The following is a 23,096-nucleotide window of genomic DNA, read 5'->3' on the forward strand; positions in this document are numbered from 1 at the left end:
TTTTAATTGGTGGAATTTATGTATTTGCAGTTGTGTTTTATTTTTGCAAATTAGAATTTGACTAGATTGATTAGAAGTTGACTTTTTTGTGTTTGTTGAAGGTGCTGTACATCTACAGATTACTCATCAACACAGAGAGTCGATCTGCTCACACAAATAAGCTACCTTCATAACTACTGCTATCAATTTAAAAAATGATTACTTAAAAAATAATTAGTCATCTATGCAATCATGAATGGAAGTTGCTATTGTCTATTTTAAACCAAAATTACTAAGTGAGGGGGCACAAAAAACGAAATGAATATGAATGAATATTTGGACATTTGCTTAAAATATTATTGGTTTCTCTTATTCCAAGTGATCATTTTTATTTTATTTCTTCATTTTAATATGAACTGTCATATTCCGTTTATCTCTGGTTGTTTCCTTATAATACATCCATGATTTTAAGTTGACGCAGCTCACGAAGGAAGCTGTCGAGCTTTGATGACGTCGATGTATGCGACTTCGAGCGTGCTTACAGTTGTGTGTTTGTAAATGATGTTATGTAGAAAGGAAAAAGTTGTTTTAATGATTTAATGTGGATATCGAGGGGGACTGTGAGTCACATTAAAACTGTTGCAATGATGTTTAGAGCCAACGAGAGAGTGATAGTAATTTAAAGTAACTGGTGTCATTTGGAAACAACAAGGTTAGCTGGCTAGGTGTTAGTTTTGTGCTCAGTGTCTGTGGGAAATACTTGTTACTACGGTCTTTATGTGGCATGTAAACTAAATATTATAGCTGGTTTATAACTAAAGTATATGTGAAGTGTAATAATACATATTTTACATTCAGTTGTCGCAGGTCCAGAGGCTAACATGGGCTCCACTTTGATATTAAAGGTCAGAATATGCCTGAATCCCCTAAAGCCTTTCTTCCACCAGGGACGTTCAGCTTTATTTACACTTAATACTTCTCTGTATAAGTCATCACAGCTGCCTCCCTCAGCACGCTTTCTGTGCACCAGAGACAATAACCCTTATCCAGGAGACGGACAGACAAGCAAAAGGAGCAGTGGATGGACTCAGGGACATGGGGGAGTAAAGAATAGCACCATCAGACGTAGAACAGAGGAGTATTTGCGTGATTCTGTGGAGGTTAGCGATAAAAGCTCCACTGCTTGGCGTAGGTCTCCTGTATCAAAATCTGTGTTTGCTGCTGGGACGGCCAAGAGGATGACAGAGATGCTGAAGAGGAAATCAGCTCTGGTATCTCTGGATGATCAGGAGGATCCTGAAGAGAGGGCAACCAGCAGAGCAGGTAGGACACACTGGACCTGTCTACATTAGTGGCCGTCTTCTTACATTCAGGAAAGCTTCGTTTTGTTCTTACAGTTTCAGGTGTTAACAAAGCAGGTCAATTTTGCACAAAAATCCATATTTTCCTTGCTAAATTTGCTCAGTCAACAGCCTGAAGACTTAAAGTTTTATAAAATTATGTTTTTATTGATTTATAAGTCTAAATACATTTCTGAAAGTGTTTGGGAATAATTTGTCCAGTTTCCCTCCTTAAAGCTTGAATGTTTTACAGTGAAGTTGCAGCCTCCTGAGCAGCCACTCTCCGTCACTGAATGGATGAAGCTGAAGGAGTCTCTTGGGAATCCACAATACTTTGATAGACAGATGATGACTGCGTTGATAAAGGCCATGGCAGAGCTGGATATTGCTAAGTGAGAGGAGGATGAGAGTGTTTGTGTATCTGATTTTAAAAACATTGTGCTGCGGTCCAATTCCACAGTTAGGGATGCATGATGATTTCAGCAAATCAACAGTGTTGGCAGAAATTTGCTTTAAAATGAAATATAGATATTAGTCAACATGCAGATTTCTGCAGATATCACAAACAGATTTTTTTTTAAAAAAGAGAAAGTGAGTATGTACAAAACATTGACCCCTAAGTTGAAGTATTTTGCTTTTACACAGTGAATGGATATTATGTACATTGAAAAGCATTGCATTTTATGATTCCATCTGCTGGTGGGCTGTAACGCTAAGAGTATGCATAATATGATGTTGATTCCACTACAGAAGAGACTTGATGCTAAAATTTGGTGGGGATAAAAGTAGATATATCAATATTAGTATCGGTTATTGGCTGAGTCGTTATACATTGGTATTGATATCAGCAAAAATTCCAATATTGTGCATCCCTAACAGCAGTAGATATTTTTGGGTTAAATCTCGGGCACTATCATTTTAAATTCATTTTGAATAACCAAGTAGGGGGTTAAAGGATAAAGCCTGGGTATGTTACAAACGTTCTGTTTCTCCACAGGTCCCTGCTCACTTTTGTAGCCGTGGAAAAAGGAACGCTGTCTTATGAGCTGCTGCTACGGTACCTGACGCTGTGTGTGATGGGTGGCCACGACTCCGAGGTTGTTGATGTCTATGACATTATGCTGGGAACTTTCTCTTCTCTGGACCCTGGAGCCTGCAGCCTCTTCATCAAGTCCTTCAGCCGGACGGAGAGGTGGAGAGAGGCTCTCGGGGTCCTGCAGGAGCTTAAGAAGGTGAGCAATGTTGTGAATGCTACATTCAACACTCATATTGGAGCTGGAGACTTCCCTACTGTATAATCACCTGGTTTTACTGTTATCCTAAAAGGTCTTTACCCCATCATCGCGCAACTATGGTGATATCATCTCAGGGGCAATGCTAAATGGTGAGAGGAGCACTGCCTGGGCTCTTTATGATGAATTGATAGAAAAAGGACTTAGCCCGCACCAGGATACCTGGGAAGCTCTGTTTAAGGCAGAAAGGAAGACTGAGGAGGAAAAAAGGACGGAGACAGTGTCTCAGTCTGAGCATGAGGAGAGGCTGCAGGCGATTCTGCTCTACATGAGGAACAACAACATTTACCCCCAACAACGCCTCGCCAACTGCATCAAGACCTGGTTTGAGAGGTACAAGAGAATAGTAGTGCAAGAAAGTATCAGTACACTTTAGTATTGCAATATTATTTATTAAACCATTTTTTATACAGGGAAGGCCATTGAGAGCAAGTTCTCTTTTACAAGGACGCCCTGATTACATTACATATAAAAGCAACAAAAGCACACTGCAGAAAAAACAAAAGAAATTAAGCCAATACTAAACGGCACATTAAAAGCAAGAACACGCAATAACCACTGCATACGTCAACAAATAGTCCAACGCATCAACACATGGGACACATGTATGTTATTATTGTTATTATGATATTATGTTATGTTTGGTGATGCTTTATCAATTCTGATTTTTAATTGTTATTTTACAGTAAATTTTTGTGGCAGTGGTTATTTTTTTGTTGTGGTTAAACCCTGACTGCTGGCTAGCAGTGTCATAATCTATCTTCAGCGATTTGATTCCCACTCTAACATATTATTAACGTTTAACATGGATTTTGATAAATACACGTACAGATTGCACTGTTTTGATTGCATTAAAAACTACACTTTTATGAGGTTTTATGCATATGGTATGCTCTTTAAACAAATTTTCGAAAATGCAATATATTGCCTTGGATAAAGTATCAAAATATATATTGCAATATTTTGAATCTGAATATAGTGAATTGTAGTCCCTGTATTGTGATATATATGGTATCGCCAGATTCTGACATTACTCAGCTCTGTAAGAGAGTTCTAATCTGTTCTCTAAACTGACAGTCTCTATATGTATATGATATCAATGTCAAGTCTGAAAAAGACAAAAAATCCTTGCTTGTAAAATCACAATGTGGTCAGTTGGTGTAATTTTGAGCAAACATTGTTGCTAAAATTTTGCCCTGACATGTTGTGTTTAGATGTGGCTTCTTAATGCATTTTAGGTGATTTAGCCCTTTTTTCTTTACCTCTATAGATAAGTCTACAGATAGATGAAATTGCAAACCAGCATTTATACCTCGTCATTTTTCCCTTGTTTGTATGAACTCAACATGATTCCATACACCTTAACCCACAACTCCTCCTTCTTATTCATTTACTCTCTGTCTGTTTCTTCCTCCCTGTCTTCAGTCTCGAAGGGCAAAAGTGGACAGGAAAATGGACCAGAGCCACCCTAAAGTAATTACACCACTTCATACCTCCACATAACTCTTAATTTCAGCTTACATGTTGTCATTCATATCTGTAATATCTGTGTGTGTTATTTTAGGGGTGTGTGTAAGTGTTGTGGCTCTGAGTTAGAGTCCATTTGGCTGACTGATGAGGAGTACCAACAGCTGAAAGACAGAGTGATGACGGACATTATTCAAGGACAAGATGTTTTTAAAAAGACGACACCAGAGGTACACACACACACACACACACACACACACACACACACACACATACAGAGCAGGGTTTACGTGGGTCTCTAAGAACTCTGAATACTTCTCAAATAATTCAAATCAGAGGCTGTAAAGAGTATTTAAATAGCTTAAATATGTCTTTACTAGGACTTAAAAAAATAGTATGCACTTTGATGTTTAATTTCATTTCAGTGTACGCAGCTATGTAATATAAAGAGGTATTTGCAGATTATAATGTATAATTATAATGTATTTGAGTGATATTAATTCATCAGTCAATTAAGCAGTATGTCCATGAACCTTTATATTAATACAGTACATGATTAATAATACATTATACTAGTCATGGTTGGTGTCAAAAGTCTGTGAACTTTTATATTTGGCGTTTTGAGAATGTATAAGAAATTTTCAGTTTGAAATAGTGTGTTTTAGCCATCCATTTTTCTAATTGAAAAAAGTCATTTTTAATAGCAATAACATGTTCCAAAAATGTGCAGAAAATTGCGATCAGATGTCTGTTTCGAGGCTTATCTGTCAGCAGCATGTTACAGAGATTTCAATCTCCAAACATCTGCTAGATGGCGTCATTGGTACACATGTAGCACTTGGTTGTTGAGGTTAGTTGCAACAGCTTAGTAAACTCTAGCAGATGCTTTCATTATCTAGATGAAACAGAGTAAAACAGTTTCTGATCAGATCTCCTTTTGACGTACCCTAAGAAGTTGTTTCAAAGGAAGATTAGCGTCAGACACAGTGAGGTGGCTGTCCGTACATCTGGTTCAAAGACACATTTCTCGGAACTGGTATGACTTTGATATTTAATAAGCAGTCCCAGACACAGAGGACGATACCACCCAGTCAGTATGAGGTTTTCTGGCCTTTAAAATCCCTTTTTTTGGATTGCGATAAGGCCCTGATCTGTTATTGATAAAGCTTACTCACTGTTGTTTCCACTCATCATGCTATGAGGCATAACAAAGTCATTACCTTTTATTTAAATCTTTTGATAAAAATGGATGTATTAGCTCAATAATTTACCTGATAATATTATTAAATGGTATTAGGGTTATTTACAATTTAATAATGCAATTTAGCTAAAATAATGTCGCTTGGCTATAATATTAAGCCGAGTAAGACACCAATACGTGTCAGTAAAGTACCTTAGCTACATTATCAAGATGTATATGATGCTAACAGTTTTATAATGTACCTAAGCTGCATTATTAAGCTGTATAAGATGCTAGTTTATCTTAATAATATACCTTAGTTACATTATTAAGATGTAAATGATGCTAATAAGGCTTAATTATGTACCTTACCTGTGTTATTAAGTTGTAAAAGATGCTAATAAAGCTTACTAATGAACATTGGTTACATTATTAAGCTTATCAATGTAGCTAATGTAACTAATGTAGCTAACAAAGCTTAGTTAGTTGTTTAAGTTAATGCAATTTAAGATTTATTAAGCTGGGTGGCAGGGTTGTGTACTGGTTAGCACTGTCACCTCACAGCAAGAGGGTCCCAGTCTTGAACCCGGTTTGGGGTTGGGTTCAGACCTTGGGTGGGTGGGTGGGTGGGGCTTTTGTTTTGGAGTTTGCATGTTCTTCCCGTGTCAGTGTGGGTTTTCATTGGGTTCTCCTGCCTCCTACCACATTCCAAAGACATGTTGGGATCAGGTTCACAGGTGACCGCAATTGGCTGTAGGTGTGAGTGTGAGCATCAGTGACTGTGTGTCTTGATGGGTCAGCCCTTCTGACTGTCCGGGGTTTACCCCGCCTCTTGCCAAACGTCAGCTGGGATAGGCTCCAGCCCCCCTGCGTTAGAGGATAAGCAGTTACTGCTAATAAATGAATGAGTGAATGAATTATTAAGTTGTATAAGACGCTAATACATCTTAATAATCTACCTTAGCCTCTATGTTAAGATGTATTAGCAGATTTATATATCTTAATAATGTAGTTAAGCTACAGTAATGTACCTTTTCTACATTATTTAGCTGTATTTGTTTTTAATACATCTTAATAATGTAACATAACTGTAACAAATGTAATTTAACAAAACTGTTATGTTGGCTGAGCTACATTTTCATGTTGGTGGTAGTGTGTCTTACATGAAACACACAACAAACTGTCATTATGTACATGTATTTTATGGATTAAACAAACAAGATATGGCATTGTTATTATAATAAGTGAGCTTTAGAAGCTAGCTCTTTATTTTTGTTAGTAGTCTTTATGCTTATTGCTTCATATTTCACAAAGTGACAGACAGATATCAGAGTGATATTAATCTTCTCTCTATGAGAACATATATGAGCAAATATCCCAAAATGTCAGGTAAACTAATTTGTTGCTTTGTACTGCAGTATTTTACTTTTCTATTATCTTTTGCATTATTTTGAGATGGCAGGGACCACAAAGCAAAATGTGGTGTGTAAAGGCTCATTACATCGATGAGAGTATCAGTCATTCAGCTTGTGGTTTTGGGACTCACACCACCTGTGTGATAGACAGCTTAAGCCCACAGATAAGCAGCATCTTGATGCTTGCAAACAGGGCAGTGCCCACATACACGCAAAGTTAAATACAAAATGAGGACTGTATGTGTAGTTGGATGCCACTTTTATAACCAAGGAAGGCAATTATCACTTTATCTTTCCTGCATATGTGCACTGTCTGTGTGGAGAGAGACCCAGGGCACAAGCTTTTCATTGGATTGGAATGTACTGGCTGTTTTTTTTTTAATGCCAACTACAATAAACTTAAAAACAGAAACAAAAAAGAAACTTAGCAACATCAGCATCATGTAGTTAATAATATGTCCTATTTCATTTATGAACAGAGAAAAAGTTTGCATGTTTTCCTTTAATGTTTTGCGGTAGTCAGGGGGAGTTTGTTGGTGCAACAGTTAGTTAAATTGAGGGGATTTCCAGCATGTGGAGGACCATGTGAATCTGGACCACAGTAACCTCCCGCCAAGGAGACAGACCAAGGAAGGCAGGCAGACGTGCTGTTTAACTCGACCTTATTAATTCCTCAATTTAAGGCACTGCATTTAAAGGCAAACGGGGTGCTTCACATTACAGTGAAGCAACAGATGCAGAATGGAACAGAGACAGATTTGCATTTTCATGCCTGATTCATGCATTTTGACATTCCAAATGACTAGAAAACTATGAATTTAATGCAAACTAACACCATTAACCAGCTTTGCAAAACCTGTTATGTTTAACTCTCGTTTTGTCAAAAAAAAAAGTTATTTTAGACTGCACTTTATGCGATGATGCATTCTTTTTGCATTACATCTAAGGACAATTTTTAATACTTTGGCCCCCCTATTTCTAAAAAACTAAATATAACATCTAACGCTCTCCAAAGATTGTATTTTTGACTATCTGTTGTACTGTGTTGCATTACATTGTGCACCTGTACACTTACCTTTGTGTTTTTGTGTCCACACTGTTAGAGCTAAATAACCCATCTGCATACAGTGTGTGTTTCAGCCAAAAGGAGCTTCATGTGTTGGGCCTTTAGAACATATTTTGGCATAGTTACAAGAAGGGCTGAGTATCTATATTCAATACTTTTAAGTCATTGCATTAAATGGTACAAAGAATTATTGACACTCCTACAGTCAAACGCTACCCGCTTTTAATCCTTTTGTACCCAGATATAGAAAAATGGCTATTTGTATGGTTTTGCTCGCAGCCAATCACTGCAAGCATTCTTTGCTTTAATGTGACATGTGATTGGCCCTCTACTGCAGCAGCTACATTCCTCACGGTCTGTGGTGTGCTGTGGTGCGGTTGAGGCAGCGTATTTGATGGAGTTGGCAGTTTATCGTGCCGAGATGCCACCAAAACGTTCCAAAGTATGGCTATACTGCAAGCCTTTAGTGTAAGGTAGCATTTTATGCAACTAAATGCATTCGGGTGTAGTTTCTTTCCACCCTTGATGGCAGTTTTAATAAAATATTGGTCTAATTCTACTTTAGATAGATATGTGATAATATATTGCTAAACATGTAAATCTTTAATATAATGTAAAGGAATGCAATAGGTCCTATGTACAGAGAGGACTTTTTCTTCAATATAGAGCTTTGAAATCTGTTGCAGTATCACATTATGCTTTTGAAAAATGCATGATAGGAATATAGATAGATAGTTTTAATCACATTTATTTTAAACACAATTTATAATTTTACTGAAATATGTATTATCTAAAAACAAAATAAGTATTTGTTATCGCAATAAAAGTGCATATATAAAAGCATGGTATAAGGTGCATTTAAAAAGTGTTAGAACTGAGATCAGCTAAACAGGAAGCTTCTACTAAAGTGTTAAAATTGAAATTAACAGATGTTATTAAAGCCAGTTTCCTGCAGTCAGTTACAGTATGTAGGGTTTTTCTTGTACGTCAATGGTAATGCTGGAGGGTATGTATACAGAATACTGTCCTGCTTTGTGTAATAATGGTGCATAAGTGGCACTGTGAGCTAATGTATGCAAGTGTGTGTGTGTGTGTGTGTGTGTGTGTGTGTGTGTGTGTGTGTGTGTGTGTGTGTGTGTGTGTGTGTGTGTTTTAAGTAGTCATATCATCCACAGCAGCACAATGAACTGGTTTCACATATCAGCTCTGGAAAGTCCCTGGATAATTATACTGGACTTTCTCTCCGTCTCTCTCTTCCTCCTTCTCCTTTGCTCAAACTCTTTCTCTTTTTCTTCGCCAATGTATGTATTTTGTGTGTGTGTGTGTGTGTGTGTGTGTGTGTGTGTGTGTGTGTGTGTGTGTGTATATGCGTGTGTGTAAATGTTGTTTGTGAATTAAAGCAATTAAAATTAGTATTGGAGTGTCAACAAAGCTTGGAAGATGTTTTTTCTAGAGTAGTGTGCCAGCAGAGGAGGAATATTTCCACCTTTTTTACATTTTATATGGTCACATTCTGATTGTGTGCGATAGTGTGCACGCAGATGAGTTTCAAGTCCAGGGGAATTCACTGCAACCTATTTCCATACTGCCGCTATCTAAAAGTGAAAGTACTAACAATGATCCCATGCTGGAGACCTATTCTAAGTCTCAGCGCTACATTCCTTTTACGGTACAAAGCTGCAACACAGATGAAGTCTTCCTTTTTCCCCGCACTACAGAAAACTTTTGGTTTTCATAATTCACAGATGACAAAAATATTCAACAAATTGTAACTTGACTGTTGCATTTTATGTGCTGCAATTGTATTAAAATTTAAAGGACTATTCACCCTAAAACCAAAAACACACAGATTTGCTCTCACCTGTAGTGCTATTTATCATTATAGATTGTTGTGGTGTGAGTTGCCAAGTGCTGGAGATATCGGCTGAAGAGAAGTCTGCCTTCTCTCCAATATAATGGAACTAGATTACTATAGTCATTCTTTTACCAAACTACACCCGCCAACAGTATCCCCACATTGCAGGAATCGTACCTTTAATATGACAAAGTGAAAACACTTCTCCTGACAGTTGGACCCTAAGTGTCTCTCAGCTGCAAAATGTCACTGAAATTAACTCGTACTGACCTGGAAGAGACTTAGAATGACCACAAAAAGACATAGAACAACCAAGAAGGACACAAAATGACCACAAAGAGACATGAAATGGCAACAAGAAACACAAATATGTAGAGAAAGACACAATGTGACTTACAAAAAAGGGAAAAAAATACCCCAAGGAAACACAGGATGAACAAAAAGACACTTAATCATTTCAGAGACACATAATTACCCCGAAGAGACACAAAACAACCACAAAGAGACATTTATGGCTACAAGAAACAAAACAGCACAAAAGGACACAGAATGACTGAAAAAAGGAAAATTACCCCAAAGTAACCCTGAATGAACAAAAACACACACAGTCACTGAGACACAAAATTTCAAAATGATACACATTACCCCAAAGATACACAAAACAACCACTTAAAGATGCAAAAATACCAACACAAAAACAGGAGGCATAACAGCACTTTCACTTTAAGTTTAAGACAGATTGAATCTCTACAGATGTCCTTCCACATTGGATTTTTTAAAGTTCATGCTGTATACACTTTTAGAGATAAGTTTATATAGAGTGACCACTTTAGTGGGAATCTAATCTAAAGTAAATTTTGTCCAACAGAAAAAGGTTCCTGGTTGTCAGTGTGTATATTTTATTAGCTATTAGTCTTTATCATAAAACTGAGAATTTTACTGTCAATCCAGCTGCCACCTGGCCCTCTGCCAGCTCAGTGCCGAGAAGGAAAGTCCAGGTAGATTTATTACTGGCAGGCCTTTGATCAGTCAGTGAGGAAACCAGCCAACCATCAGGCCAGACAGCTCACAGGTGGAGTTCAGAAACTCTCCTCCACCACAACAAGGAACTTGCGTGTTGTTGTTGGAGAGTTCTGCAGACTTTTCCTGTACATTTGCAAGACTGTACACACTCAGTCAAACTTCCAGTTAATTAAGCAGTTATATTGCCAGCTTGTAAAGAAGTCGCCTTTACTGAAAATTGGCAAGTATAGTGCGCCACTTTACCCAAATGTATTGATCCAGACTGAAATATCTCCACAACTGCTGGATGGGTTGCCATGAAACTTTGGCAAAATATCTGCACATCTGTACTTTGTTTTAGTTGCTGCTATTTATCATTTTAACAGTTAGCATTTTAACATGGTTTGTTTGGATTGTAGCCATGATAAATTTGACCTGCTTAATATCAACATATTAGCATTGTTATTGTAAACATAATTTACACAATGTGCCAGTTCAGAGGTGGGATCAAGGAGAAAGAGTTTGCATTCAAGTGCAGTCAAGTCCTAAACTTTGAGTTTAAAGTCTTAAAATATTCCTTCACTCCTCAATGTGCTCTTAACAAAAAAAAAAAAAAAAATGTAAATGTGAAACGTGTATTAATTTGTTTGTTGGAAGTAGTTGTGTCTGTCTGTAATTTTTGGCCCACATGTTCCAGTTTTTTCTTGACCAATCATAGTTTTTGTATGTGAGTTTGACGTTGTTTGATCAGTTCAAACAACATGGATCTGGAGTTTTATTTGCTGATAATAAATGCCATTCGTGTTAGCTGATTCAGGGAATAAAAACAAATGAATTGATTTGTGGCACACTTTTAAATAACATACTATTTAATCTTTGGGCTTGAAGGAAGTTATAAAGGACTCTCAAGTCCAAGTTAAGTCACAAATAATTATTGGTGTTTAAGGACAAGTAGAGTTACAAGTCTTTTTGATCAAGTTTAATCTAAAGTCAATTACTTCAGGACTTGAGTATAACTCAAGTCCAAGTCATATGACTAATGTACACCTCTGCTATAGACTCTTGTGTCCTGTATATTTATATTGAAAAAATGTAATACGCTGCAACTTAACTGTCTGTTGTCAGCCTTGTTGCTTTTTGATGCACCTCTAAGATGCTTCTTTTGACACCCACATTCTTTTCGATGAAATATCTGAGCTTCTATACAAAAAGCATGTAATATTCAGGTATAATTTGCCTATTTTGATCCATTTTTCTCCTTCACTGACCATTTTTTCTCTCAAAATATCTCTGTCTTTGTCTGTTTATTTGTCTGTTCAGGAGTTGGAGCGGTTCAAGGCGTTTGTAGAGAGGAGACCAGCTTTTGATGTGGTCATAGATGGACTGAATGTCGCAAATATCACCAAGAACAAACACATGCAGTCAGAGATGGTGAGAAAACACACAGATGTACACAGATGCAAAATGTGGTACAACAAAAAGAGGGAAGAGAAAAGATAAATACTCAACAGGGTCTAACAGTCTAACAGCACTCATTCAGAATCCTCTCTGCATATGCACACACACACACACACACACACACACACACACACACACACACACACACAGTTTTACAGTTGAGATCTTCTTCCTACATTCGTGTCTGTCCAACCCAGGGGCTTTTCTGCTGGTTCCACTATGACTAACCCTGCAGTGTATGTGAGCAGATGTGTGTAGGAGGTGCCTTTATAACTGGCCAATACCTGATTTTAACAACACCTAGCCTACGTGTCTGTTTACCCACATCGGTCTGTCTGTCATCTGTATGTGTTATCTGTATCTGTATCTGTATTTCTGTCTCTGCATTGAAATATGTCACATCTTTCTCAGGATGTTATGTGGCCGCAAGACAAAGCAAAGTACAAATCTATTTCCTGATCTCATCATCTAGTTCATGGGAAAGTTAAATACATGATCAAACTGAATGCAGAAGTCATATAAATTTTTATCAGGAACACCGAAAGCAACATTTATTCAAATGCCTGTATGAATAACATTTTAGGTAAGGGACAAAGCTATGTATACAATATGTAAATAACTGCTGAATTTAAAAAAGGAAAATAGTAAGAGTCTATAGCCATGTTACTGAAACTGTGAGGCTGTGCTGGTGCTAAATGCTAACATCAGCATACGAACACACTTATAATGACAATATTAACATGCATATGTTTAGTAGGAAGACATCAGTACACAATAAAAATGTGACAATATTTACCATCTTAGCTTGGTGTGAACATGCTAACACTTGCTAATTAGCACTAAATGCAAAGTGCAGCTAAGGCTAATGGGAATGTGATCAGTTTTACTGGTATTTGATCTTAAAGCAGTATTTGATCATGGACAAATTGAAAATTTTGACCTGATGATGGCGCATGATAAAAAGTCACCAAAGTTACAAAATCCAAAAATGGGACATTAATGTCTGCACCAACTTTCATGGCTATCCATTCAACAGTTGTTGAGATATTTTCCTTAAAAAAAAAAACCATTATCAACCCTCTGGTGGCACTAGAGGAAAAGTCAGCTGAGCACCAAAGTAATCAGTCTTCTTCCTATTGGAACGCAAATGTCTATTAAAAAAATTCAGTTTTTGTGCAATCCATCAGTAGTTGTTCAGATATTTCAGTATGGACCAAAATGGTTGGCTGACTGACTTACCAACATTTTAATAGAGAGCCATGCCACTAGAATGGCTAAAAAAAATATGTATACAGTGTATCAGCCTTCTAAGATCAGATAATATAAAATTAAGACATCTACATGCTCCTCCAGGGTCCAAAGACTTACTTCAGCCCTTACCAGAGCTTCAAATCGCACACCACTTGTCTCAGTAACGGCTGCTTTCCTTCGCTTCCCGATCAGTTGATGCTTTGTTATACATTGCACATTATTTATCATCATCATCATCATTTATTTAATCTAAAGCCTCAGAAAATACATTGAAGGTGAACCCTCATTCAGACAGAAAACAGAATTTTCAAAACAGAAAAATACAAGGCTTGTACAATATCTGAAAAATAAAAAGAAATCTAAAAACAGTGACAGCCACAATCAGTGGGATCACAAATGGCTTGTTGCTTGTAGATTGTATGATGTGTGTATTGTGGGTAATGTTTCTTTGTTGTCTGTGAATGTGCGTACCCTTTGTGTAGGCCGCTGAGCACAAACACTTCATTGTATTTTTTTACATGACAATAAGCTAAAACTTGAAGTTGAACTTAACAGCTTAGCTAATAGTTCCTGAGGTTTCATAGTGCATCTCTTTTTAACAAAACTCTTGGATTACTGCTACAAAAGTAGTTAAGTAGTAGTGGTAGTTTTTACTGTGGCAATAAGTTGGTTTATTCAGAAGTTCAATTAAAAAATAAACATGACTTTAGGTGTGTGCAATATACTACACACTGTATATATGTAACACTGCTGTATTTAAATCTCTGTTCTTCATCTTTTTAGCAAGCATTGTCATGCCGCACACATCCCCACTTTCCAACAGTCAGCAGTATATAAGTAGATGCAAACAGTGTAAAAAACTAGTTTTAAATTTGTCTTAGTCATGTAGGAGCTGCTACATGCACCACTGGGTGTGGCTGTGTATCTTATTGGAGCTGTCATCCAGAGAGACCTTTTTGTCATCATATGTTCCAAGTTGTATTTTTTGATATTATCATAAATGAAAGTACTGAGGTATGCATATGTGTGTTTCAGTTGTTGGCGGTAGTGTCAGAGCTGGTGGGTCAAGGCTTGACCGTCCTGGTGTTGGGGAGGAAACACATGCTGCGGCCCTCCAAAAACTGGGGGAGAGACCACATGAACCTCATCAAGCAGAAAGCTCACTGCTTCTTCACTGACAACATGTGAGCTCCTGAGAGCGAAAAAAAAGCAACACAGAATATTTACTAACAGTGTTTCAGGAGCAGAATGCAACATGTGGGAGGTTGATTCATAGAATAAACCAATTCATAAATACTGTGCAGTACCTCAGTTAATTTTAAACGTTTTTGTTCTCAAGAGAATGTATTTTTCTTTTGGTCTGTTTCTAGTTCGGAGGATGACCCCTTCTTGCTTTATGCCTCTTTGAACTCTGGGAAACACTGTCAGTTTGTGAGTAGGGACCTGATGAGGGACCACAAGGCCTGCCTGCCAGACGACGCCACCAGACGGCTCTTCTTCAAATGGCAGAGAGGTCATCAGGTGGTAGTGCATGGACTCAGCTTAGCAAGCAGGAGAGTCAAATTTCAGGTGAGGAAGAAGAGAAGCAGGAGGAGGAGGAGGAGGAGGAGGAGGAGGAGGGTGGGGTTCTAGAAGATAGAGTTGATAAGTGGGCACAAATGTCAGAAGTATACAAATTAACTGTGTGCACGTGTGTGTGTGTGTGTGTGTGTGCGCGCATGTTTGTGTGTTCAGAGTATTCTCAGCTTTGACACCATTATCCAGACTTCAGCGGACTCGTGGCACATTCCCTACGACGACACAGAGGACAGGAGCTCACATGAAGTACCACAACGATGGCTGTGCCTCAGCAAAAAGCACTGAACAGACACAGTCATAACTCATGCTTTAGTGTAACTGTATCCATGTAAATAAAGCATTTACGCCAAATAACTAAGTGGCCTGTGCTTTTTAATTTAACTTTAAGATATAGGAAAATGACATTTGTCAATCATCAAGGAAGCCATAACAGCAGAGTGGCAGAGACAGTGGGAAACTGAAAGGAAAGGTTACAATACAAACTAATCATGACCAGACTGAGATTTGGACACTGGACTTTCATGGGATCTGGCAAAGATGGGAAAACACAAGGATGGACTCTGGATTTTGCAAGCAACAACAAACTGTAAAACATGCTACTGATGGAATGCAACCTGTGCAATAAACAAAGAGAAAAACTGTATGCTGCTGTTTCAGACACCCGAATCCAGAGAGTAACATTGAGTCATTTACTAAATCCCTCCGAGAACCAGATGCAGATTGTAAAATCAGTCACGGACTTTATATCTTCCACAGGATCACTATAAAACTAAGAGATTTAGAGCGATACCAAGATCGACCTGTTAGTGGCAGCAATATGCCGCAAGGCATCAAGACTGCCGGTAATTTAAAAGAAGAAGAAGAAGAAGAATACGATTACATCCGGTGTAGATGTTGGCCATGTTTTGGCTCTGTTGCCTCACAATTTAGTTTCAGCTTCAGTCTTCACCTTTTTTTTCTCAGTTATATCAAGCCGTCATGTCTCGGGGATCAAGTGCAGGGTTTGACCGACATATCACCATCTTCTCTCCGGAGGGACGACTCTACCAAGTCGGTAAGTCGCAAAAGAAATTACCAAAACTCAACCTGCTCTGTCATCACTACTAGCTAACATGCTAACATTAGCTAGCAGCTTCTAGCTAGCCCATTCATAACTCAGTGTTATTCAGAAGATAAAGTATTGTAGTACAACGTGGTACGATTAGAGCAACTACGGTTGTTGTGTATCTAACTACAAGTTATGCAGTACGTAATTAACAAACTTTAACCTGTACGTTTTAGTGCAGTTCTGCTAGATTGTTAGCTAGCCCAATTTAGCTTTGTATTGCTACCATAAGCTACTGTTTTGATAAATATCTTATTAGAGTTGAACTTATTATTTGGTTGCTAATTCCGCGCCCAGTTAAGAAACCATACCATACTAAGTTATCCCTGTTCTTACAAATGTTTATTTGCGCTAGTCGTTCTTTCAAACGTGTCATTATTAGGAGCTGTTCGTTATTTATGAAAGGAGTGGGGTTACCGAAAACGGAGGAGGCACGTCAGATATGCGTTTTTTTGGACTGTGGATGGAGTCATGATTTTCGATTCCGTTTACGAGAGGGACATTCAACTTTAAATGACTTTATTTTGTATATATAAATTCCATCCGAACCGTAGCACCTTTAAGTGGGTTCAAAATACATGTTTTATTTGAAAAAAGTCAAAAATCACACCATTCATTATAGCCAGAAACTGGGAAATTTGGTTATTTGTGGTGGAGAGAGGGTCAGGTATTTCCCCAGTCACTCAGGGAGGTCCAAGGAAAACTATTTTTATTGGATTTGTATTGCAACCTTCCTACTTTGATATGTAAAGAGCTTGAAATGCATTAAATATTTGTGTTAGGCCGGTTTCAAGCCCTCTCAAACCAAAACACGTGAAACTGAAATATCACCGTATGCTACAAAGTTGTAAATTGTGTACTTGCTGTAAGAATTATGTGTATGTACAGTTGCATGTAAATCAACTAGCCTCTGTCTGTCTTTAGAGTATGCCTTCAAAGCCATCAACCAGGGAGGGCTGACGTCTGTAGCGGTCAGAGGGAAAGACTGTGTTGTGGTCGTCACACAGAAGAAAGTCCCGGTCAGTGTACACAGACACATTATAAACACACACAGAAGTTTGTGTTTCTGTGTCTTTACAAAGCATGTGGTCAGATTCCATAGCTGTCATTATGGTTGTTGTATTATTGTTGGAGTTATGTGCCGTATTTTTTTTTTTTTTTGTTGGTAATGTCTTGATGTTGTGTTTTTCTCAGGACAAGCTTTTGGATGCCGAAACAGTCACGCATCTGTACAGAATTACAGAGAACATTGGCTGTGTTATGACCGGCATGACTGGTAAGCAATGTCTGGTCCATATGATGGTGAATACCCAAACTTTTGAGCCATTTCAAGATCTATTGTATGGGATTTAGGGGCATCTATTGGCAGAAATTGAATATAATATTCCTTACTATGTATTCATTGATTTGCCATAGCCACGTTCCTAGTACATTGTTGTAGATGGAGAGCTGTACAAGCTGCTTCTACTCATCATGTCATCATTTGGAGCTAAAAATGTGTCCGTTTACAGAATTTTTCAGCTGTTTTTGGAAAACCTAGAGAGGTCATGTGTCAACTCTTGTTGCAGTAAATCTTTATATAATATTAGTCAGAAGAAAACACCTACCCAATACCAGAAGTGGTAAGATATGAGCTATTATGATTGCATGTAACCTGCAAAAAAAGAAAAAGAAAATTACCTACTTGTAGCATGTAACTTCAGTTTTCCAGAGCAGGTCAGAAAAGCTCAGACTCTAACTGTTTTCAGCAATAATATAACATAATTCATGTACTGGTCAGATCTTAGTTAAATATTTATGGAATGCTTTTTCTGCCTCTCCCTCCCTCCAGCTGATAGCAGGTCTCAGGTGCAGAGGGCACGGTATGAAGCAGCAAACTGGATGTATAAGTATGGCTATGAGATACCTGTGGACATGTTGTGCAAACGCATTGCGGACATCTCCCAAGTCTACACACAGAATGCTGAGATGAGGCCGCTAGGCTGCTGTGAGTAGTGTGCATGTGTGTTTGTAAATCCAGAAACATGTCCTTAACGACTGTTAATTTTAGATATTGGTTAAACCCAAACCTGACCTGTTAAAAATATGTTTAAGAGATATAACCAACTCACTTATTGCCATCCTCTTTCAACATAGTATTCTGTTTGTTCCTCTGTGACCAGAGCTGGTAAATGCTCTTATTTTAGTGTGTATTTGATTGTTAATTGTAATTTGGGTTTCAGATGATTTTCATCACAGCTTGATTTTGAATATCAACACATCTGAAGCTCCAATTTACATATAATATCTTGAAAAATGGTATTTGTCTAGTCATCACGTTTTTGCAAAAGGCTGTGAAAACCACTAGAAATTAAACAAAGACTCTGAATTTCTTGACAAAAGTCAGTTACCTTTCAAATAGCAAAGTTTAGAGCTAAACCATGTGTTAAAATAGAAGACATTGCCCTATTTCTCCCCATTTCTACTGTCCTGTCTTCATTCCCCTCTGCCTTGCATTCCTCCTCCAGGCATGATAGTGATCGGACTGGATGAAGAGTTGGGTCCGCAGCTGTATAAATGTGATCCAGCTGGTTATTATTGTGGCTTTAAGGCCACAGCAGCTGGGGTCAAGCAGACGGAGGCCACCAGCTTCCTAGAGAAGAAAGTCAAGAAGAAACTGGATTGGACCTATGAGCAGACCATAGAGGTACGCACACACACACACACACACACACGTAGTATAGTATATACTGTATACACAAAAATAACTGTGCTTATTATTAGACCCTGTGTTGTTCACTTTTATGATGCCACATTGTAATTTTCTCCTCGAGCAACCTCACTGTGATTAGCACTGGATGTCATGGAATTGTTTGAGATTTTTTTAGGCAGGGAAAGTCAGGGAGTGCTTTGGATGTCAGGAAATGTCTGGGACTTTCACAGTTGGGTCACTACACTAGAATGTTACTGCATTACTTTGTGATTTTTCCAACCTGCTGAAGCGGAAACCAATTAATTGCAGCCATTGTAGAATCAATATGTAAATCATGGATGTTAGCTACATAAATCAGGAACAGTAGGAATCCTGATATTAATATAATAACTAATCATTTATTTCTTAGATATTCTGTTTCAAAATCTAAGTTCACATTTTCCAGATACTGATGAATTTTCCTTGGTAAATGCTGACAAGGGGAATATATCACACAGATCTAATTTAATGTCTACAATTTGCAATTACATCTCTTTATTTGCTATTTAATATTTGTTGGTAGTCGAAGAGATTGTGTGGACAAATGTGTGCTGTGGCTATATGTACTTTTCCAGAAAGCACAACTTCTGTTCAGATGTCAAAGGATGTTAATAGAAAAACAGCTGTTCCTCTGTAGTCCTTCTTAGAAACATTGTATTTGCTGAAGGGCTGCAACAAGTTATTATTTTCATTGTTGCTTAATCTGTCGATTATTTTTTAGATTAATTGATTAGTTGTGTTGAAAATAGGGAAAAGAGATATCTTCTTTTATCTACAAGCCAAAGATATTCAGTTTACTTTTCTTAACATAGAATTTAAAAAAAACAGAAATATTAAAATTTAAGAAAATAATGGAGAACTTTGACTTTTTTTTCTTGAAGATATCCTATGTAGGATTTTCCTAAAAACAATATATAGACTCATATGGAAGTAATCTCTCTAAATCGTCACATATGACCCACTCTCAGTGGGTGCTGGTGTGTTTTTTCTGCAGAGACTCTGCCCTCTACCTGGATATTCTTATTTTCGTTTTATTTTCTGTGCTCAGAACATTTGTGGATGTGTACTCCCAAAGGGCTCGGGTGAGTTCAGGGCTTTACAAAAAGTCAGTGACCAGGTTCCAGACTGTAAGCAGCAGGTACTGAGGAGACACAGTGCAGAAAAAAGACAATATAGCGAGGCAAAACATCAAACAACAGTGAATCTGGGGTTGGCTTTTACTTTCACTTTTGCTGGTTGAGTATATTTACAAACAGTAACTGAAAATCCTGCATAGTATGCCTTTAAAAATGTACTCAGATCAACTAATCGATGATCAAATTGCTTGCAGTTAAATAGTTGGCCACTAGTGGATAAATTGTTGCAGCTCAAATTTACGTTCCAGTGTGTACAGCCATGTACACAGGCAAATGAAGGCACACACACTGATATGCTGCTCACTGGTCACGCACTCAATTATTACCTAGTGTTTCCATTAATAAATACAAACATCACCTTATACATTTACATATTATATCCCACATTTCTAGAGTATTTGACACTGTGAGCTCCAGTTTCCAAAGGCATCTGTTTCACAGAGGCAGTGTTTAATTTATCTCTCTCTCCTCTCCTTCCTTTTATGCTTCTTAACAACTCTTCTCACTTCTCAAAACAGACGGCTATCTCATGTCTGTCAACTGTCCTGTCCATCGACTTCAAGCCCTCAGAACTGGAGGTGGGAGTTATAACTACAAAAGACCCTAAATTCAAGTGAGTATTTCCCTGACACACAAATGGAATAAATATATTGAGAGTTATGAGTAAGAATTGTTAACAGGTGAAATCATCTTTTGTCACTGTCCAGCTGCTGCTGTAAAGGGATTTCCAGAATATAAGAGAAGCAGAGTATTTGATTGATTTAGCCAAACTTCCTTGATCCATTTAATAAAATAAACAAAAAGAAAATTCATCTCTGATGTTCAGCTGAACGTGCTGACACTGAAGAAACGTTAAATCGCTAAAACATGGTCATGTGCTGGCATGGTCAATAATGAATCAGTCATTTTTTAAAAATAGATAAAAACAGACTAGTATTGTAATGGAAATTCCCTAAAACCAAAACCAGGGATGAGATCAAAGTAAGGGCTTACAGGATTCAGTGTGTTCTCAACATGTCTGTGTGTGTAGGCCCTACAAAATCTGGCAGAACAAAAATGTCGACCGTTAACTTGTGTGTTCGTGTGCCAGGATTCTGTCAGAGTCTGAGATCGATGTCCACCTGGTGGCTTTGTCTGAGAGAGAGTGAGGAAAGCTGGCAACCATGCTGCAGCCGACTCTGAAAAGGATGAACTGTAACACCAGAAAACCCCGACTCCTCCGCACAAAGGTCTCGCCGAGAAGGAAGATAAAGGAGGAGCTGGTATCATCTTGTTCAGAGGAGGTGGTACTACAGTAAGGCTGAGACAAACGCAAACGATGAACAGTAAAGACCTTATTACCAGGTGGGTACTCATCCATCTGCACTGGCACTTAACCCTCTTCCATCCTCTCTGGTCATAACTGGACACTATTATCCACATATTGACCCCTCCTGCATTTCCCTTTTAACCACACTGAGACATCGTCACTGCAGACAGATGCCAAATGTCACAGAGCCTGGAAAGATGCTGGACATTCAAATCAGTCCACCATATGACACATCAGTGTGATACGCTCCTTTCTCTGAATAGAGCTCAGCCCAAATGACTTCAGTTGATGAGTGTGACGTGAGCAGATTGAACGATAGGGGTGTGGTAACACTACAAGTACAGCACAATACCTCTTAATACCTCTTACTATTACAGACTTGGTGGTCCTGTAGCTTCTGGAGTCACCAATATTTACTCAGGGCTGCCACATTGTGTTTCTCTCTCATTTTACTAATCTGCTTTCGAGTGTCCCCTCTCTGCTGTCTTTATTTCCAGGATGATGTTAATGCTCTGATGTACTTTGTGATAACCCAGGGAACAGCTGTGGGAGTTCCTCCATTACGACAGTCATCAGTGTCACACCCCTGTTTAGGTCTGCTCAGGTCAACGTCAACGGGAATTCAGTAATGATTTCACTCTCTCCTTCTTGTGTCTTGATCCTCCCCTCCACTGTCATTGCTGTACATTACTGCACTTCTATTAAACGCAATGTTTTTACCAAATATTTCCTTGTTATCTTCTCTTTGCATTTGAGCGTTGCAGCTGTGACTTCGATGTAAAGTCAGGCAATCATTTGTAGAGGACAAAAAATATCTTAAGTGTTGAATAAATAGATAGATAGATAGATAGATAGATAGATAGATAGATAGATAGATAAATAAATAAGCACAGAAAATGCAGAAATATGGTAATGAATAAATGAACTTAAAACAACAACAACAAAAAAATACTTAAATATTAAAAGAACAAATGGGGGCCACCTTGGTAGAGTGTGTTCCTTCATATGGCTGAGGCCTCTGTAGAGGCCCATGTTTGACTCCGGCCTGTAGCCATTTGCTGCATGTCATCCCCCTTTTCTTTCTTAATCTTAAGCTGTCCTGTTTTTCTGTGTTTATTTATTACTGTAGCTATATTTATTTTCTTCATATTTATGTCCTTTTTGTCCTACATTTGATTTTATATAGAATGTTGTCAGTACAAATTAATATGTATTTACTTTATCTCAAGCACTTTGCGACATTCCTCTCTTGAAAGGTGCTATATAAATAGTTAATTGCTTGGGAGCGTGACCTTTTTTTGGCTTTTTAAGGGGAGGGGCATGATAGAAAAAGTTTGAGAACCACTGCATAAACATGAGCTTAGTTAAAGTCTGAGTGCTTTAGTATTAATCAAAGGGAGAAATATCACTATATATTATACAGTTATGTCTTCATTGTATGCTAAAATTTGCCGTATATAGAGCAAACATACTGAGCTGCCTGACATTGACGAGATCTGCAATACAATCGTAGAACTGCACAAAGTGTATTAAACGGTGACGCTTGACATTTATTTTACTGGAAGTAAGGAAAACTCCCTTCCTCCCCGCTGCCCCAAACTTGACAGAAGCATCCTGTTGTTCAGCGGAGATTCCCTTCTTTGGAGGAATGAGAAGCAGGAATGTCGTGAACAGCTGAGTGTTCTGTTCCTGGGAATTTCCTGTCCCTTCCTCCTTAGCCCCACCCTCCCAAAAAACTTCCTGAATTAGATAACTGAGCAATCTGCCTCATACCACACACTGTTTCTCTCTACCTCTACTCACACAGCAGGAGGAACTGCTGCAAGCCAAATGGGCTATCAGTTCCTCATTCAGTGGAAACATGTTGAGTTATTAGCTCTTTCCTGTGTGACATGCATTGTATGAAAACAAAAAGCAGTAGGTCAGAAGTGT

The 23,096-nt window shown here is 38.1% G+C and overlaps 2 protein-coding genes across 6 annotated transcripts; both read left to right on the plus strand.

Annotated features, from left to right (window-relative positions):
• Positions 1-457: 457 nt before the first annotated feature.
• Positions 458-15,237, plus strand: prorp (protein only RNase P catalytic subunit). 5 transcript variants are annotated; one of them, XM_088087668.1, is made up of 12 exons: positions 458-691; positions 838-884; positions 969-1,302; positions 1,573-1,711; positions 2,317-2,551; positions 2,646-2,944; positions 4,037-4,084; positions 4,176-4,308; positions 11,917-12,027; positions 14,341-14,489; positions 14,676-14,874; positions 15,040-15,237. In XM_088087668.1, the coding sequence occupies exons 2-12, from the start codon at positions 861-863 to the stop codon at positions 15,166-15,168; spliced, it is 1,800 nt and encodes a 599-aa protein (XP_087943794.1). In that variant the 5' UTR covers positions 458-691; positions 838-860; the 3' UTR covers positions 15,169-15,237. The 5 variants fall into 5 exon arrangements, with proteins under 5 accessions (XP_087943794.1, XP_042356751.2, XP_042356750.2 ...); XM_088087669.1 differs by having other exon boundaries at positions 477-599; XM_042500817.2 differs by having other exon boundaries at positions 458-884.
• A 501-nt stretch (positions 15,238-15,738) lies between these two features.
• On the plus strand, positions 15,739-21,888 carry psma6a (proteasome 20S subunit alpha 6a). Its single transcript, XM_042500512.2, has 7 exons — positions 15,739-15,937; positions 16,913-17,007; positions 17,183-17,264; positions 17,820-17,975; positions 18,496-18,674; positions 20,374-20,468; positions 20,946-21,888. The coding sequence occupies exons 1-7, from the start codon at positions 15,862-15,864 to the stop codon at positions 21,001-21,003; spliced, it is 741 nt and encodes a 246-aa protein (XP_042356446.1). The 5' UTR covers positions 15,739-15,861; the 3' UTR covers positions 21,004-21,888.
• Positions 21,889-23,096: the final 1,208 nt, after the last annotated feature.

The sequence above is a fragment of the Plectropomus leopardus genome, chromosome 14 (genome assembly GCF_026936395.1).
Source record: "Plectropomus leopardus strain MGB_pleo_1.0 chromosome 14, ASM2693639v1, whole genome shotgun sequence".
NCBI lineage: Eukaryota > Metazoa > Chordata > Actinopteri > Perciformes > Serranidae > Plectropomus > Plectropomus leopardus.

Bases quoted from the DNA above. Each gene is read 5' to 3' on its own strand.
- prorp (XM_042500816.2), top strand. From the start codon at position 861: ATGGGCTCCACTTTGATATTAAAGGTCAGAATATGCCTGAATCCCCTA. The intron at 2,552-2,645 runs GTGAGCAATGTT...TTATCCTAAAAG, and splicing joins TCCTGCAGGAGCTTAAGAAG to GTCTTTACCCCATCATCGCG. The intron at 4,309-11,916 runs GTACACACACAC...TTGTCTGTTCAG, and splicing joins TTAAAAAGACGACACCAGAG to GAGTTGGAGCGGTTCAAGGC.
- psma6a (XM_042500512.2), top strand. From the start codon at position 15,862: ATGTCTCGGGGATCAAGTGCAGGGTTTGACCGACATATCACCATCTTC. The intron at 17,008-17,182 runs GTCAGTGTACAC...TGTTTTTCTCAG, and splicing joins TCACACAGAAGAAAGTCCCG to GACAAGCTTTTGGATGCCGA. The intron at 17,265-17,819 runs GTAAGCAATGTC...CCCTCCCTCCAG, and splicing joins TGTTATGACCGGCATGACTG to CTGATAGCAGGTCTCAGGTG.